At 38.8% G+C, this 18,322-nt stretch overlaps 1 protein-coding gene across 7 annotated transcripts in view; it reads left to right on the top strand.

Annotated features, from left to right (window-relative positions):
* The window catches only part of NR2C2 (nuclear receptor subfamily 2 group C member 2), a 99,326-nt gene that overhangs the window by 36,262 nt on the left and 44,742 nt on the right, over positions 1 to 18,322 (top strand). For 5 of the 7 annotated variants that reach the window (XR_006195540.1, XM_042911434.1, XM_042911437.1 and 2 more), the window contains 2 exons: positions 13,824 to 13,886; positions 14,459 to 14,569. Coding sequence is in view for 6 of the 7 variants with exons in the window: in XM_042911434.1 (XP_042767368.1) it covers positions 13,824 to 13,886; positions 14,459 to 14,569 (174 nt within the window). In the remaining variant the exon portion in view is untranslated. The remainder of the gene's footprint in view (positions 1 to 13,823; positions 13,887 to 14,458; positions 14,570 to 18,322) is intronic. The other 2 variants (XM_042911471.1, XM_042911466.1) reach the window with 1 other exon arrangement.

Below are 18,322 nucleotides of genomic sequence, written 5' to 3'. Positions count from 1 at the left end.
GCAATATTTGCTGGTTTTAAAAGGTAACTTTTTTGGAAATTTTTTTTTTAATTGATTATGAAAGTGGTAAAACATGCTGGAAAATTTGCAGAGGAGAAAAGAAAGCCATATTTCTATATTTGAGCACATCTTAACACTATCATTTTATTACTTTATCACTTCTTGTATAAAATAACAACCATTTCCACCTCGGTCACCCTTTATCCCTCTTACATCTTACTTTTCTCCAAAATGCTTATCATTATCTAAAAAACATAGGGGCACTTGGGTGGATCGGTTGGTTAAGCTTCTGACTTCAGCCCAGGTCATGATCTCACAGTTCGTGAGTTCAAGCCCTGCATCAGGCTCTGTGCTGACAGCTCTCAGAGCCTGGAGCTTGCTTCAGAGTCTGTGTCTCCCTCTCTCTGCCTCTTGCCCGCTCACACTATGTCTCTCTCAAAAATAAATAAACATTTAAAAAATAATAAAAATAATAAAATAAAAAACATATATACTTTTTTATTTATCACAATAGAATGTAAGTTGCAGAAAGGCAGGAACTTTGTTTCACTTGCTGTTTGTCTTCCCAGTGTAAAACACTTTCGAGTGCCTGGAACATAGTAAGCACTCAATATTAAGATTTCTTTATTGAATGAATAAGCATATTCTTTTTTGGTCTTCTTTTCACATGCACATCATCCAGCTGTAATCAGTGTGCACACCTAGATTGTTGTTTGACAGAATAAATGTAAATATCCTTTCCACAGGTTGCTACATAGCCTGCATAACCAACATTTTTCATAGCTACATAATATTGTATCAAGGGAGCATAGAATAATTTACTAACCTATCTCCTAGTTTGGGACATTTAAGTTGATTCTGACCTTTAGGTTAAATACATCCATTCTTTACCAGTTGAGGGTGCCGAAAACAAACAAGAAAAACCAGCTGTTGCTGATTTAAAAAAAAATAGGATTCCTAAAAAACACGGAGTTAAACTATGTGTGGGGAAGGATTGGATTAACTTGACAGAGTTACAGGAGGACTAGAAATATAGCTTTGCAGCTATGAAAACAAATCTCCCCAAAGAGCCAGTTTGGTGAAGCTATGGCTATACACCACAACACTGCCTAGGCTGGCCATGGGGTTCCTGCTGCCAGTAGTCTCAGCACGAACATCTGATCAACCCGCTGCCCACTAAGGTAAGCTAGACCTGCAAGTATCTGGCACTTTCTGCTTCTACAGTTGAAGGTGGGCTCTACTTTATCCAGACCCCTGAGAGAGGGAATTCCTGTATTCCCTAGAAAAATAATTTAGGAGCACACACTGATAAAGCCATTTCTGTATTTAGGATAGTTTATATAAGGTGGATTCCCAGAAGTAGAATCACCAGATCAGAGGGCGTGTACAGATTTTTATGATGAGAAGAACAGACCTATTGACCTGAACAGTTGGGCCTTGGAGCTTTTTGCTTCTTTGTATTAATCTTTCATTTTACACATCACTTATTAGCTTTACTGAATGTTACGTTTCTTAGAACTTTAAATAGTTGTTGAGGTAGGGGGACTTTTAGTTTCCTTTTTAAAAAAGGAGAATCCTTAGGGCACCGGGTAGCTCAGTTGGTTGAACGTCCGACTCCAGATTTCAGCTCAGGTCATGATCCCAGGGTCGTGGGATCAAGCCCTGCATCTCAGGCTCCATGCTCTCTGCTTTAGATTCTCTCTCACTGTCCCCCACTTGAGCACACACGCTCTCTAATGTAAAAAAAAATAGGTAAAAAGGAGAATCCTCTCTCTTTTTTTACTCCTGAATTAATTTTTCCCTTTTAGGTTGGGATGCCTAGGTTTGTGCCAGAACCTAAAAAATAGGTGGCATATTCCTTTAACTTGGATTGTTTTAAGTTAGTACGTATACAAACTTCTGTGGAGTAGAAATTCATTGTTTATAACACAGTGAACTTACTATTAAAAATTTCCTTACTCTATCAGTTCCCTCCTCTTATCCTATATAAAAGTAAATATCCCTAAAACCTCTTTCTTCCTACTCCCCCCCCCCCCCCCCCCGCCGGCTTTCATTTGTTTTGTCTGTTTTTGGTGATTGGCCAGCATTCACTTTATATTAGTTCTTTGCCCAGGTATTGAAACAGGTAGTTAAGTTACATGTCAAACAGAAGGCTACAGCTTGGCTTAGAGACAGGTGCTCTTGTCTAGCAGCCAGAGGATCTGAGTATTAGTTACAGCCCCACCTCTAACAGTGACCTCAGAAGCTCTTTCCTCTATGGCCTGCGGGGGAGGGCTGACACTGAGACTTGAGCCATTCCGTGGCCAGTTACTACATACAGCATCCTCATTTGCACAGACTACATGTGCTCACCTTCCTGCGAGTATGAGAGGCTACAGGGGCTAGAACTCTGACCTGTACTCATAAGCCTGGCACATATTGGGTGGGTGTAGTAAAATATTTGTTAAATGTGCCCAGTGCTATTATTCTTGTGATTGTTATGTTGCCTTCCCTTTGAATGGTATAGTAGTTTGCAAAGACCCCATGTCTTTAAAAATGTTGGCTTGATGTACTGTGAAGTTGAAAATGCTATATGCAGAATGTGGTATTTCTGAGTTCTCCAAATCTTACCTCCACTCTTTATAGTTTTAGGACTGTTTTGAGTTGGTTAGATTCCATGGTAACATGCTCTCAGGAGCTCTCAGTTCAGGAAAGGTGGTCTTTAAGGGGAAGCTGGTGGGGCGGGGGGGGGGGGGGGGTGCACATTTAGCAAAGGCAGCAACCTAGGTGAAGGGAGAACTTTGTAAAGCAAAGTACATCTTCCCTAGAAGCAATTAATCATATTATTAGACAAACTGCTTTAGCAGCTGGTGAAACGGCAGGAACATGTCAATTTTGCTTCCTTGGTTACAGGGAGTGATAGTGTACTTGACCTTCAGCAAGCAGGGTCGTAGAGAGGGCATCTTTAAACAGCTCTGTCTGGTTTTGGTGAATGGAATCTGCACTGGTGGTTTGAAAGCAAATGCCTGCGCTTCCCCAACCAACCCTTTTGGTGGGGCTCTCTGGCCTGGGAGGTTGCTGAGGAAAAATGTAAATAAAGCTGGAGGGAGCCATTGGCATGGTAAGTTTTAAGGGTCCTAAGAACAACAAGACTGCAATTTTGAAGCCTGTTCTCATTCTCTGTGTTTCTGGGGGAAGCCTCCTTGAAAAGCAGTATGTTTCATAGGTACTTGTTTTTAGAGCAGTTGGCAAAAGAACAGTGGATTTGAATGCCTGGTATGTATATGAAGGAATTCCATTTAGTGTCTGTTGCTGTGCTTATTAGCACCCAGCAAGTTATGTCTTCGTAGGAACTTGTATTTGATTATGCTGGTTAAGTTAAATAGGGCAAAAGCTGCTTCCTTGTTTGTTTTCAACAGATTGACCTGCTTATGAACAGAGAGTTGCTCTTAACACCTCATTGTTTTTATATAATGTGGGTGGGTAGTGGTTGTTGACTGTGTGGATCTTTGTTTTTGTGCCAAGAAATTTAGGGTTATAGTTCTATCTTTTTAAACATTATCAACTGGAAAATTTAAAAACTGGTTAATCAACTCTGATATGAATCAGTGAGGCTGATTTGTAATGTTCAGTTTTGAATCCTTAATTGACTTTAGTTTAAAGAAGAGCCTGGGACTTACCAGTCATCAAGATAATTTATTTTTTAGGAACACAGCACACTGGCATTGTAAGGTCCTAATCCTTTGTATGAGGTGAGCAATGAGCACTTTGAAGATCAACACTCCTGTGCACTCTGGTGCAAGTTGCAGCACAAAGAGGACTTAACTCTTTGCCCATTGACCCTCACTACACTTACTATTTAATGGTCCTTTGAAATAAAAGGAGGGTGTGGTACATTTCAATTCAGGCTGGAGGTAAAGTGCCTTTACCCTACTTAGGCATTTACTTTGTTCATAATTTCACTGGGAATGTTGAGAAGTCAGAAGTTTGTGGTTGAGATTCGTAACATATTGGGTCTGCATGATCTGTTTTTTTCACAGGGTGTGGAACTTGGTTGCCCTATTAATAACCCATGGGAATGTTGCAGCCAAAACTTAGAATAAATTATAGATTTAGAAACTCTTAATATTTGCTCCTTAGCTCAATGCTGTGGGCATTCTTTTCAACCTAAATGTCTATCTTTTAGCATGTAATCACCGTAGAAAATTTTCCTAAGAATTTATTCCTTTAAAAAGTGCTGCTACAGCAATGCTTTCTTATAATGGAATAGAGAAGGTTCTCACTCCAGGGTGAAAATGTATGAACTTTCCCATCAGCCTCATAAACCCAGGTGTGTCAGTGAAAGCCTGTACGCCTTGGTTTATGTAATAAACTGCCAGGGCAGGTGTTGTGCAGTACCTGCAGGATGTCTAATTAGCAGACAGGCATAAGAGTGGAGTAAGAGAAAAAAAGGTCTTGGCACAGTTTAGGACCAAGGACTATAAAACAGATTTCTTACTCATTCCTAAAGTTAGGAAGTGTTCATTCATTAAGCAAGCATTGTGGCCCTAAAATGAACCTAGCCTTGGGAAAAAAGGAAAAGTAGGAAGTGTTTCCTACTGCCCTCTGAGGTAGACTTAAGCAGTTACAGTAGGTGCCTTGTGGAGAGTGCTGAGATGCAGGAACTCTCGGCACCTAGAACAGAACATGTATACCAACCTGAGGGATCAGAAAAGGCTGGCCTGAGGAGCAGGGCTTTTATTAAACTCATTAGACTGTAAATATTTGTATGTTGGGGAAGCACAATCCACTTTACAAAGGATGCAAAATAGAAGAGCTGATTTTTACCCTTTTTTTTTTTTTTCAACGTTTTTTTTTTTTATTTTGGGGACAGAGAGAGACAGAGCATGATCGGGGGAGGGGCAGAGAGAGAGGGAGACACAGAATCGGAAACAGGCTCCAGGCTCCGAGCCATCAGCCCAGAGCCTGACGCGGGGCTCGAACTCACGGACCGCGAGATCGTGACCTGGCTGAAGTCGGACGCTTAACCGACTGCGCCACCCAGGCGCCTGATTTTTACCCTTTTAAATGTGAGTCAAGAGACCATGCCCTGGAACACCTATGTCCAAACATACTTTCACACCTTGCTTGTGATTTAATTGAGTCCTTTGGACTGGCAATTTTTCCTGTCAAAATGCAGGTGCTCTGGCCAGGGTGCACACACCTGGGTATTGCCAGGCATTTATATTTTTCATTCAGTATGAATTAATGATCCTGTCCTTTGCAACTTGAGCAGACTGAGGGAGTTGAAAGTAGGCTAAGGCAGAGGGCCAAGACTGATATCGGGCACTGAAAAGATAAGCAGGAAAGGATGGAAAGGAGATGCTTCCACTCGTCAGAAATACATCTAATATTTTTATGTCCTGTTACCAAATTGACTTCCTACAACTGTGCTAAATGATACTCAACAATATGCTTCTGGAAAAAAAAAAGTATATTCCCCACCTTGATGTGTGTTTATAACATCAGGCTCTAAATTCACACAGCTGCAAGAATTTCTGAGCAGTCCCATCATGGCAGGACTTTGCCTTCAAGCCAGATCATATCTAAACTGCCCCTGCTGCCACTAGAACACACCTTCTCTCTAAAGGCCACGGGAGTGGGGGACCCCAAGTATTTTCCCATTAACCTGTCACTTTCAGAGTTAATCATCCCTCTAATAAATATGAGGGATATTTTGGGTTGTTCATCCAATCTGAATTTATTACTGAACTACCAGGCAACATTGCCAACATGATCTGTACCGCATCTCAGACAAATTTGTAGAGGCCTTACCCAACCTGTGCTTCTTCCACTATAGCTGTCCATCTTGCCCAACAGATGCTAGAGGGGAGAACTGCTTTTGATTGTACAACAGCATGCAGCAAGCTCTAGTGTGGCACAGGGTTAACACATAGCAGGTTCAAGTGAAGCACAGACAAGAGCTTCTTTGGCTTACTAACATAGAAACCTTCTTTGAGACCCGATGAAATACTTTTTGAATGCTGTTACTCTTTTTTTTTTTTTTTTTTTTAGTTTATTTATTTTGAGAGAGAGAGGATGCAAGCAGGGGAGGGGCAGAGAGAGAGGGAGAGGGAGAGAGAGAATCCCAAGCAGGCTCTGCACTACCAGCGCAGAACCTGATGCGGGATTCGAACCCACAAATCGTGAATGACGTGAGCCAAAACCAAGAGTTGAATGTTTAACCAACTGAGCCACCCAGGCATTCCTCTTTTTTATTATAACCATCCTAATGCATGGGAAATGATATCTTAATGTGGTTTTGATTTACATTTCCCTAATGATTAATGATGTTGAGCAATTTTCTTCTTCGGCTTATTGGCCATTTGAATATTTTCTTTGGAGAAATGTCTGTTCAACTCTTTTGCCCATTAAATTTGGGGAGGGGGTGCCTGGGTGGCTCAGTTGGTTGAGCATCCAACTTTGGCTCAGGTCATGATCTCGCTGTCTGTGGGTTCAAGCCCCGCATCGGGCTCTGTGCCGACAGCTCAGAGCCTGGGGTTCTGTTTCAGATTCTGTCTCCCCCCTCTCTCTCTCTGCCCCTCCCCCACTCATGCTCTGTCTCTGTCTGTCTGTCTGTCTCTCTCTCTCTCTCTCTCTCTCTCAAAAATAAATAAACATTTTTAAAAAATTTATAAAAAAATTTTTTTTTTGTAGGGGTACCTGGGTGGCTCAGTCAGTTAAGTGTCTAACTTCAGCTCAGGTCATGATCTCGTGGTCTGTGGGTTCGAGCCCCACATCAGGCTCTGTGCTGACAGCTCAGAGCCTGGGGCCTGCTTCGGATTCTGTGTCTCCCTCTTTCTCTGCCCCTCCCCCACTCATGCTGTCTCTCTCTCTGTCTCTCAAAAATGAATAAACATTAAAAAAAATTTTTTTTCTGTAGATGATATGAGGTAGGATTTAATACTTTTTAATAAGAACAAAAATAATTTTCTGGTCAAGGAGAGCCTCACTAGTACAGTTTATCACATGTGACATTAATGTTTACACACTATAACTCAGATTTTAGAGAAATTTTCAGGAAGTTTGTGATAGTATTAATAGCTACTAAGTGTTGAATGGAATTAATACTTAACATTCATTGTCCCTCTCATCAATCTCATAAAGTAGTAACAATATATCCATGTTAAATTTCAGGAAACTGAAGTTTAGAGGGTTTAGGTGGCTTGCTTAGGGTGATAGTACATGTTTCAGAGCCCAGCTCTGTCTGATTCCATAGCCTGTGGTACTCATATTATGTTGATTGCTTTACAATGTTTTACAGGTAAAGTGAGTATCTAAACCAGAAAATTAGCATATTATTCAATCAGTTAAGAATTCCATATATCTGAAATTGGTAGAATTAACTCACAGGGTAACAATAGATTCAACCAAAACTCTAACAGACTTTTTCTAACAGACTTTTTCTTGATGGGTAATCCTTGATCATATCATTTGCAAACAGATTATTTTACTCCTTATTTACGATTTGGATGCCTTTTCTTTCCTTTTCTTGCCTAATTGCTCTGGCTAGAACTTCTAGTACTAGATTGAGTAGAAGTGGTAAAAGCAGGCATCCTTGCTTTGTTCCTTATCTTAAGGAAAAACTTTCATATCTTTCACCATTGAGTATGATATTCACTGTGAGTTTTTCATATAGTTTTATTATGTGGAGATAGTTTTCTTGTGTTCCTAGTTTGTTGAGTGTTTTTATCATGAAATGCTTTTTCTCCAGCTATTGAGGTGATTGTGTGATTCTCCCCCACCCCTGCTTTAATTCTGCTAACATGGTATGTCACATTGATTTTGTATTTTGAACCTTGTGTTACAGGAATAAATCCCATTTCATGTCAAGGTGTTTAATTATTTTAGTATGCTGCTGAGTTCTGTTTGCTAGTATTTTGTTGAGGATTTTTCTATCAGTTCATAAGAGATACTGGTCTGTAGTTTTCTTGTACTGTCTTTGTCTGGCTTTGGTATCAGGATAATGCTAGCCTCATAGAAGGAGTTAGGAAGTGTTCCTGTTCAGTGTTTGGGGAAAGTTTGAGAAGGCTTAATACTAGTTTTTCTTTAAAGGTTTGGTAGAAATCACCAGTGAGCCATCAGGTCCAGGGATTTTCTATGTGGGGAAATTTTTGATAATTGGTTCAGTCTCCTTCATAGTTATAGATCTATTCATATTTTATATTTCTTCATGATTTAGTCATGGTAGGTTTTGTGTTTCTAGGCCTTTGTCCATCTGATGCCAACAATTTTGTTGGCATAGAGCTGTTCTTAATATTCTCTTATAATCCTTATGGTTCTATAGAATTGATAGTAATGTCTTCACTTTCATTTCTGATTTTAGTAATCGCAGTCTTTTCTCTTTTTTTTTTCCTTTAGTCCATCTAGCTACAGATTAGTCAATTTTGTTGATCTTTTCAAAGAACCAACTTTTGTTTTAATTGATTTTTCTCTGTTTTTCTGTATTTCTTTTATCTCTGTGATAATCTTTATTATTTCCTGTCTCCGGCTGGCTTTGGTTCAGTTTATTCTTTTTCTAGTTCTATAAGTTATAAAGTTACATTGTTCACTTGAAATCTTTCTGGTTTTTTAATCAAAACATTTATAGTTCATAAATTTACCCCTTAACACTGCTTTCACATTTGTCCTATAAATGTTTTGTTTGTTTTCATCCATCTGTAAGCTTTTTCTAATTTCCCTTATAATTTCCTCTTTGATCCAACACCAAGAATGTATTGTTTAATTTCCACATGTTTGGGACATTTCTTGGTTCACTCGCTGATGATTTCTAACTTTATTCCCTTATGGTCAGAGAAGATACCTTGTATGTTACCTGTCTTTTAAAATTTGTTGAAGCTTAACTTGTGACCTCACCTGGTCTGTCCTAGAGAATGTCCCGTGTGTACCTGAGAAATTTTTCTGAGTATTTGTTGTTTCTGGGTAAAGTGTTCTGTATAGTGTGTGGTTGGTTTGTTGTATTAAGTTCTCTATTTCTTTGCATATACTATGTCTGTCTGTTCTATCCATTATTCAGATTGGGGTATTGAAGTCTCCAACTATTTTTTTTTTTATAAAGTTTATTTATTATTTTAAGAGAGAAAGAGTACAAGTGGGGTGGGGGCAAGGAGAGGAGGAGAGAGAGAGAGAATTCTAAGCCGACTCTGCACTGTCAACATGAAGCCTAACGCTGGACTCAAACTCACAAACCACGAGATCGTGACCTGAGCCGAAGTCAGATGCTTAACTGGCCATGACCTGAGCTGAAGTCAGATACTTGACTGACCAAGCCCAAGGTACCTCAAAGTCTCCAGCCATTATTGCAGAACTATTTCTCCCTTAAATTCTGTCAGTTTTTTCTTCACATATTTTTGTGGTCTGTTATTAGATGTGTAAATGTAATTGTTACATCTTCTTGCTACATTGAAACCTTTTGTTAATGTATAGTGTCCTTCTTTGTCCTTGTAACCTTTTAAAATTTAGTTTATTTTGTTTGATATTAGTACAGCCACCTGTGGTTCTTTTGGTTACTATTTGTATGGAATATCTTTCTCCTTCCTTTCATTTTCTAGGTATTTGTGTCATTTGGTTCTATTTCTGTCTTGGTTCTAAAATGAGTTTCTTGTAGATAGCATATAGTTGGAACATGAGTTTCTATACATTCTGCCAATCTCTCTTTTGAATGGAAAGGTTAATGTATTTGCATTTAGAGAATTACGATAAGGAGGGACTTATATGTCATTTTGTTACTTGTTTTTTTGTATGCCTTATAAAGCTTTTTTTGTTCCCCATTTCTTACATTCCTATCTTTTGTATTCAGTTGATTTTTTTTGTGTGTAGTAAGATGTTTAAAATCCTTTTTCATTTCCTTTTGTATATTTTATAGCTATTTTCTTTGTGGTTACCATGGTAATTATATTTAACATCCATTCACTCTAGTTTGAATTTATACCAGCTTAACTTCAGTGATATACAAAAACTTTCCTCCTTTGAGCTCTGTTCTATCCCTTTTGGTTCATGTCACAAAATTACATCTTTGTATATTATGTGTTCCAAAACATAAACTAATAATTATTTTAAATGCATTATGTAGAAAGCAAGATTTGGAGTTCCTAACCAAACTTACAATAATACAAGCTTTTACACTAATAGTTTTTTTTTTCTTTAAACATGTTAGTCTTTTAAATCATGTAGGAAACAAAAAATACATTATAAGCCATTATTACAATAATACTAGCTTTTATAATTACCCATGTATTTACCTTTCTTGAGATCTTTATTTCTCCAGGTAGCTTCAGGTTAGTGTCTAATGACCTTTCATTTCACTGTGCAGGACTCCCTTGAGCATTTCTTGCAGGGTGGGTCTACTGATCATGAACTCTCTCAGCTTTTGTTTATCTGGAAATGTCTTAATTTCTCCCTCACTTTTGAAGGACAGTTTTTCCAGGTATAAGATTCTTGGTTGATAGTTTTTTTTCTTTGAACACTTGGAATATATCAGCCCACTATCTTCTGACCTCTACAGTTTTTTTTTTTTTTAATGTTTATTTCTGAGAGAGAGAGAGAGAGAGAGAGAGAGAGAGCGAGTATGAGTGGGGGAGGGGCAGAGAGAGAGGGAGACACAGAATCCAAAGCAGGCTCCAGGCTCAGAGCTGTCAGCACAGAGCCCAATGTGGGGCTCGAACTCACAAACCGTGAGATCATGACCTGAGCCAAAGTCGGACGCTCAACCGGTTGAGCCACCTAGGCGCCCCAACCTCCACAGTTTTCAGTGAGAAATCCGCAAGTAACATAATTGTTCCCTTGTATGTGAGTTACTTCTCTCTCGCTGCTTTCAGCATTCTTTGTCTTTGTCTTTGTCTTTTGAAAGTTTGATTATAATGTGTCTTTGAGGTCCTCTTATATAGAATTCATTGAACTACTTAGGTATTTATATTCATGTCTTTCTTCAGATTTGGGGAGTTTTCTGGCATTATTTCTTCAAATATTCTCTCTGCCCCTTTCTCTCTCTCTCCTCCTCATGGACTCCCACAGTGCATATGTTGGTCTACTTGATGGCCTGTAGGCTCCGTAACACTGGTCAGCTTTCTTCAATGTTTTTGTTGTTTTGTTTTGCTTTTCAGACTCTAATTTCCATTGTTCTGTCTTCAAGGTTTTTAATTATTCTGCTTGATCAAATCTGATTTTGAATCCCACTAGTGAATTTTTCACTTCAGTTATTTTACTTTTCAGCTCCAGAGTTTATTTTTGGTTTCTCTTTAGGATTTTTGTTTTTGTTTTTGTTTTTTTAATCCCTTTTGGGTTCTGGCTACTGCCCATCTTCCTTTAGTTTTTTGAGTAACTTTCAGATAGTTGTTTTTAAAGTCTTTGTCTAGTAGACCTGACATCAGAGATTTTTCAGCAATCATTTCTGTTGATTTATTTTTTTCTTTTAGATAGCCCATACTTTCCAGTTTCTTTTTATGCCTTGTGATTTTTTTTGTTGTTGAAAACTTGATATTTGAATCTATTAATGTGGTAACTCTGGGAATCTGATTCTCCCCCCTTCCTAGAATTTGCTGGTTTTTGTTACTGTTTTTATTTTTGTTTTTTAATGTTTAGGCTGTCTCTGTGCTAAGGATCATCCTGACGTATAAACTTAAGGACTTCTGAGGTCTTTTCTCAGACCTGTGCCTTCCCCTAGGCATGTACAGTCACTGTCTATTTTTTCCTGTATATGCATTTGCTCTTGAATGTCCTTGTCTTTAATGTTTGGATCCCAAAAGAGGAAAAACAGAAAAATAGAGGAGTGGGGAGAAATAATCCAGGACTTTAAGGCCCCTGGAAGTCACTCAAGCTAGAAACAGAGGGGCTTGCAACAATAGGGGGAAGTACAGCAACAATGGCTGTCCCTTCTTTTTCTGCACTTGTGTGGTTAGAAGTAGCAGTCAGCGACTGGAGCACACATCCCCCGTATTTGTGGAGGACAAGGATCCTTTTGTCCACCTGGGCTCCCACAAGCTGTATGCAAGCTGTTTCTGGAACATGTGCCCATGGCTTCAGAGTAGACATGGAAGATGGGCAGCTGCTACCAGCTGCTAAGAGAAGCCAAAATTGAGAAACTAACTACAGCTTATTGTCCAGGCCTTCCCCTGGAAGTTGCAAGCCTTCAAATATCCAATAGACTCCAGAGTTCCAAAATAGTTACATGAGTCAGATTCTACCTGTGCAGTTAAGGTTTGGTGGGGAGACAAATTCCTGGTGCTTCCCACTCTGCCATCTTTTTCCAGAGTCCTTCCTCTCTCGAGTTAATATTTGCTTGGATGGTATGAGGGAGGGGTCCAGTTTCATTCATATGGTATGTTGTGTCCAGTTGCTTCATCACCTTTTGTTGAAAAGACTCTCTTTTCCCCATTGAGCTGTCATGGCACTTTTGTGGAAAATCATTTGACCATATATGTGAGGGTTTATTTATGAGCTTTTTATTCATTTTTATTGGTCTAAATATCTGTTCTTATACCAGTGCCATACTGTTTTGGTTATTGTAGCTTTGTGATAAGTTTTGATATCAAGAAGTGTGAGTCCTCCAACTCAGAACAATTAATGATTGTTTTGTTGTTTTTTTTTTTTTTTCAACAGATTTTATCTTTAAGTAATCTCTACACCCCATGTGGCATTCAGATTTACAACCCCAAGACCGAAAGTTGCATGCTGTACCGATTGAGCCAGCCAGGCACCCCAAAACATTCAAGATTGTTTGAGCTATTCTGATTGCCTTGGATTTTCATAAAAATTTTGGGATCAGCTTGTCAATTTATGCAATAAAGGCAGCTAGAGTTTTGATAGCAATTATGCTGAATCTGTAGATCGGTTTGAGTAGTATTAAGAGCTTAACAGTATTAATCTTCTGACCCATGAACACAGATGTCTTTACATTTATTTAGGCCTTCTTAAATTTCTTTCAATGATGTGTACAGTTTTCAGTGTATAAGTGTTACACTTCTTTTGATGTATTTATTCCTGTTTTTAATGCTCTGGAGGTGGGAATACTTCCTTAATTTCATTTTCTGGTTGTTCCTTGCTCTTGTATAGAAATACAGTTGATTTTTATATATTGATCTTGTATCTTCCAACCTTGGGACTCATTTACTAGTTCTAATAGTTTTTTGTTTTTTGTTTTTTAGGACTTTCTCTATGATCATGTCATGTCATGATCATATTCTCTGTAAATAGAAATAGTATTCCTTCTTTGTTTCCAAGTCTGGATGCTTTTCTTTCTTTTTCTTCCCTAATTGCTCTGGCTAGAACCTGCAGTACAGTGTTGAGTTCACGTGGCAAAAGCATACATCTTTGTCTAGTTCCTGATCTTAGGAAGAAAGCTGTCAGTCTTTCACCATTAAGTGTTCTGTTAAGCTGTGAGTATTTTATAGATACTCTATCAGATTGAGAACTTACTAGTTTCTAGTTTGTTGAATGTTTTTATCATGAAATGGCATTGGATTTGGATTTTGTTGGATGGTTTTTCTGTGTGAGATGATGAGGCTTTTGTCCTCCGTTAATATAGTGTATTACATTGTTTAATTAATATGGTGAACCGATCATGCATTTTTGGGGTAAATCCCACTTAGTCATGGTATATGATTTTTTTATATGCCTCTGGATTCAGTTTGCTAGTGTTTTGTTCAGGATTGTTACATCTATACTCATAAGGAATATTGGCCTGTAGTTTTCTTTTCTTGTGATGTCTTTGCCTAGTTTTGGTCATAGAATGAATTTGAGGAGTGTTCCCTCTTCTGTTTTTTGGAAGAGTTTGTAAAGCATTGGTTCATGATGTGCTTTTATTCAAGGAAAAGTATCTGCCCACTTCAGGTGCCCAGGTGACCACTCAGAACCTTGAACCTTGCCTTTTGGTAGGTATTGACGAAATTCCAGACCTTTGTATAACTGATGGGCTTTTCCCAGCCCCATCCCAGTGGGGCTGGGATATTGCCAGGACTCTTTCACAAGTACTGATCCCAGAAGTTTTCAGCATACTGCTGGGGTTTTTTTGCCATCCTCTATGATGTTTGTGAGAGCCTTTCTTCTGGAAACTGTCATCTTAAAGGAGTGTTTTACAGCTGGTTTTGGGGACAGTGAAAACATTCAAATACCATTTCTAAAAAGTTACTTTAGTACTTTATTTTATGAAAGTTATATGAGCAGATTTGAAAATTCCTGTGTTTTTGTGGGGGGGTTATTTGGGGAGGGGTTGGTTGGTTGGTTTTTGCATCTTCAACATTAGAAATAACTCTTTTAAGATTGTATTTTCTTATGGCCATCCTGTGGCAGTATCTCGTTGGTTTCTTTGTCATTCTGGGTCCAAATACCAAAACTACTCAAGTGTATTACTCAAAGCCACAGTGAAAGCAAGAGGCATGGTCCTCAGCTACCACCGGACATTTTTGTAAGCCCCCTTGTGATCCAGCCCATTTCTTGCCCACAGGTACCACGGACACAGACCTCTCGGCCGGAATCTCCAGGGATGACCAGCCCCTCCCCGCGCATCCAGATAATCTCCACCGACTCTGCGGTAGCCTCACCTCAGCGCATTCAGGTACTTGCACCAGTCCCACTTCGTTCCAGCCACCTGCCCAAAGGCAGACCTGCCTTCTGAATCCTTTCTAGAACAAACCTGCCTTTGAATTTCACTAAGGAGTTGTGCTTCTTGGGCCTTAAGTATAGTACAACCTCATTTATTCTTAAAAAAGAAAAAAAGAAAAGTTTACATTGATTGAACTAACTTACTACTTTTAATGCAAAAGTCTAAACTGTCTCAAATTCTTGGGATGTAGTACCATTTTATTACTTATGTGCATCCACATTGAGAGGCAGTATATCCTAGTAGTTAAGTGTATGGGCCCCCACTTGGAGTCAAGTTCAGTGCCCCACTTTCTAGCTATTTTGACCTTGAAAGTTAACTTTTCAGTGCCTTGCTTTTTTCATTTAGAAAATGTATGTGATAGTAGTACTTACCTCATAAGGTTATTGTGAGGAATCAATCAATGGGATATTGCTTGTAAAGTGCTTAGAACAGTGATTAGCACATACTGATGTTCAGTATGTACTAATTATCTATTACAATAACCATTATTACTAGTGTTATTGTTACTAATTGATATTCACTTATGGGAAGTTTAGTCTTCCCCAGGGCTCTGAAGCTGTCTCTGGCCCATTGAACAAAGGGAAGATATGTGTATTGAAATCTTAATCAACAAGCCAAGAAGAAGAGATAATATATTGATGACACAGATTAAAGACTCATAGTTACCTCAGCAAGCTGAATCACAAGGCCAAACCAAAAAACATGAACAAAGATGAATGGCAGAAAAAACATTAGTTACATAACACAAATTTGAAAGACTATCAGGGCAGACAGGTAATTTGAGTGAATGAGTAAAAGGATTGCTTTCAATTTACAGTTTATTCCAAGGTTGGTATAAGTGAACAATATGATACCATAACTACATAATTTCTATAATGTTTACCCATTCTAGAAAGTGATTTTATGGACTATCTATTATAAAGTAAACATAGAAGAGTTCTAATAAGTAAATGAAAGAAGTTAAAGATTATATTCCCATTATGTCTGTATTGTATAATATTTTATCATAAACACTGAAGCTCATATAAGTCATTTTAACCTCACACCAGTAGGGAACACATATCTGAGTGTTTGGAAATTCAGAAGTAATGGGCCCAACATTAGAGGTTTTACTGTTCCTCAGAATTAGGAACGTCATAGCCAAATTATTTTTTCTCTTTTGTTTTGCTCATTATGACTTGAAAATGGGTCTTGTATAGTTTTACGTAGTAGATATTAGGATTCTGCCTATGTAACTATCCCAACTGGGAAAGGAGCTAATTGCATTCAATCAGGGCCTGTACATAATGGGCTCACAACCACCTTAGGGCAGATGAGAACACAGAAAGTTCCCCAAGAGACTGTCAGTAGCTAGTGTATATACTGAGAGAGTGCACATTTCCGCCCATATTAGTATGAGAAGAATCTCTTCCCAAGGGCTATCCTACCATCCCATTCCATACAGAGGGGCTAAGCCCATGCCCTGGTCCTCAGCCTGTGGTGACACTGCTGTCCTGGCTGGATTGTAGCAAGGTCCCTTGAACAGAAGTCCTATAGAATAGATGCTTAGTGTTGAGCTTTTAGTCTCTCTGGGGAGGATAACTCTTAGGCATGAGTTCTACGTATGGTAAATATACTTGAAAATCTTTTCATCATGAACTGTCAATAAAATGGACAAGTGCAACTGAACTATTTCAAGGTTTAGGGTTTTGTTGTTGTTGTTTTTTGTTTGTTTTGTGTTTTAAGGAAAACTAAGGTTATAGAATGATTTCTGGGTTCTTGATGTTGGTGATAATGGTTTCGATAGTTTTCATTTCTAGCCCTGACTTCAGTCATGAATTTCCAATGCCCTGAGACCTGGGAAGAGAATAAGTGCTATGATGTTTTCATGAATAACAATGCTTGGAACCCAAATGGTGGCTTCTGTGATAAGGTTAAGAGGAAAAAATTATACAGTAAGGGTGATAGACCTAGGTCACATTTAGGATCTTTGGCTCTGAATGGAACAGATTTAGGATCAAATTTTATCTCCTCTCAGCTGTGTGACTCTGAAGAAAGTTTCTATAACCTCTATAGCTAGAAAATGACAACAATAATAGTACCTGTTTAATGGGATTTTAAAAGGATTAGGTGAGATAATGCTTGCAAACTTATAGGAAGCAAATATCAATGTTAGCAAATGACTTACAATTTTTCTTAAGGTTTATTTTTATATAATTCCAAACACAGAAAATAGTACATGGAAATCCTGTATATATCCCCAATTTAACCAATTGTTTGCTATAACATTCTGAGTAAATGTACGTATATTTTTTTGAATCATTTGAGAATAGAAATAACACACCTCTTTGCCCTGAATATGTATGTATTTCCTAAGAACAATGACATTTTCTTACATAATCACAATACAGCTATCAAAATCAGGGAATTAATTATTGAAACATACCATTATCTAATCCATAGTTTATATTCTAAAATGCCATTCAGTTGTCTTAGTTAAGTCCTTTATAACTGTTTTCTCCCATTCCAGGATTTATGTTACTGTTTTTAATAATGATAATGTGGCCAACATACCTAGTTATGCAGGCCAGCAGAGGGTGATCTGGAACATAGACTTGTGTCTGTCAGTATCCTGTCATCCTAATGGCTTCAACGGGGCTTTGGGGCCAAGTGGGAAGGGTGGCAGTCCTCAGAGTGGGGGCAGTAGCCTTGTGGCTAGAGTTAAAAGCTATTGTTTTGAGGATACAGAGGTCTAGGGTGGGGACTGTGGAAGGAGAGAAGGAGGTAAGAGCCATAGGAGGGCACCCACTTGTCTGAGAATGAGGCATAATCGAACCCATCCAATTGCAAGGTGACTTCTCAGTAAATCTCACAGGTTTTCATCATGATGCAGTCTTTCCAGGCCAGTGGTTTGCAAATTTCCTTATGATTTTTTTTAATGTTTATTTAATTTTTGAGAGAGAGAGAGAGACAGAGCACGAGCAGGTGAGGGACAGAGAGAGAGGGAGACAGAGTGAGTATCTGAAGCAGGCTCTAGGTTCTGAGCTGTCAGCACAGAGCCCGACACGAGGCTAGAACTCACGGACCTCAAGATCATGACCTGAGCCAAAGTCGGATGCTTAACTGACTGAGCCACCCAGGCACCTCTGCAAATTTCCTTATAAACAGGTGCGCCTGTTCATATATATTTTTTAGAGTGTGAAATCTTTACTTGGGCCCTTATAGCACCCGCTTCCCTACTTCTCTCTTCTACCACCTCTTTATTCCTACACATCCCTTCTGGAACGCCAGTACTTGTTCTCTGTCCTTTCTTTGTCCACAGCCATCAGACATCTCCTTTCTCACTGTGATGTTCTCCTGGCCCCTCTCAGGTACTCATTGCTGTAACAAAATCACACCACACCAAGCAGAGTATAGAGTAAACCATACACCTCCCTTCTTCCTCTTCCACAAGTCACCCAGGTCTCTCCCATGAGGTAACCACTGTTACATATTGCTAGTTGTTCTTTCACAGACACACTCTACCAAAAGCACATGTGTAAATAATGTACAGCATATTTTTCATTCATGTAGACATTCTGTCCAGACTGTCCTATATTCTTTTTTCTTAACAACATCTTTTGGAGGTAGTTCCATGTAGAAACCGTTCTTTCTTTCTCTTGATGTCTATGGATGCTGCAATGAATAACTTTTTACCTGTTCAATTTAGCACTTGTGAGAATACTT

Source organism: Panthera leo, chromosome A2 (assembly GCF_018350215.1).
Source record: "Panthera leo isolate Ple1 chromosome A2, P.leo_Ple1_pat1.1, whole genome shotgun sequence".
Lineage (NCBI taxonomy): Eukaryota > Metazoa > Chordata > Mammalia > Carnivora > Felidae > Panthera > Panthera leo.
The sequence above is the reverse complement of the archived record's forward strand: the minus strand, read 5'-3'. Positions and strand labels throughout refer to the sequence as shown.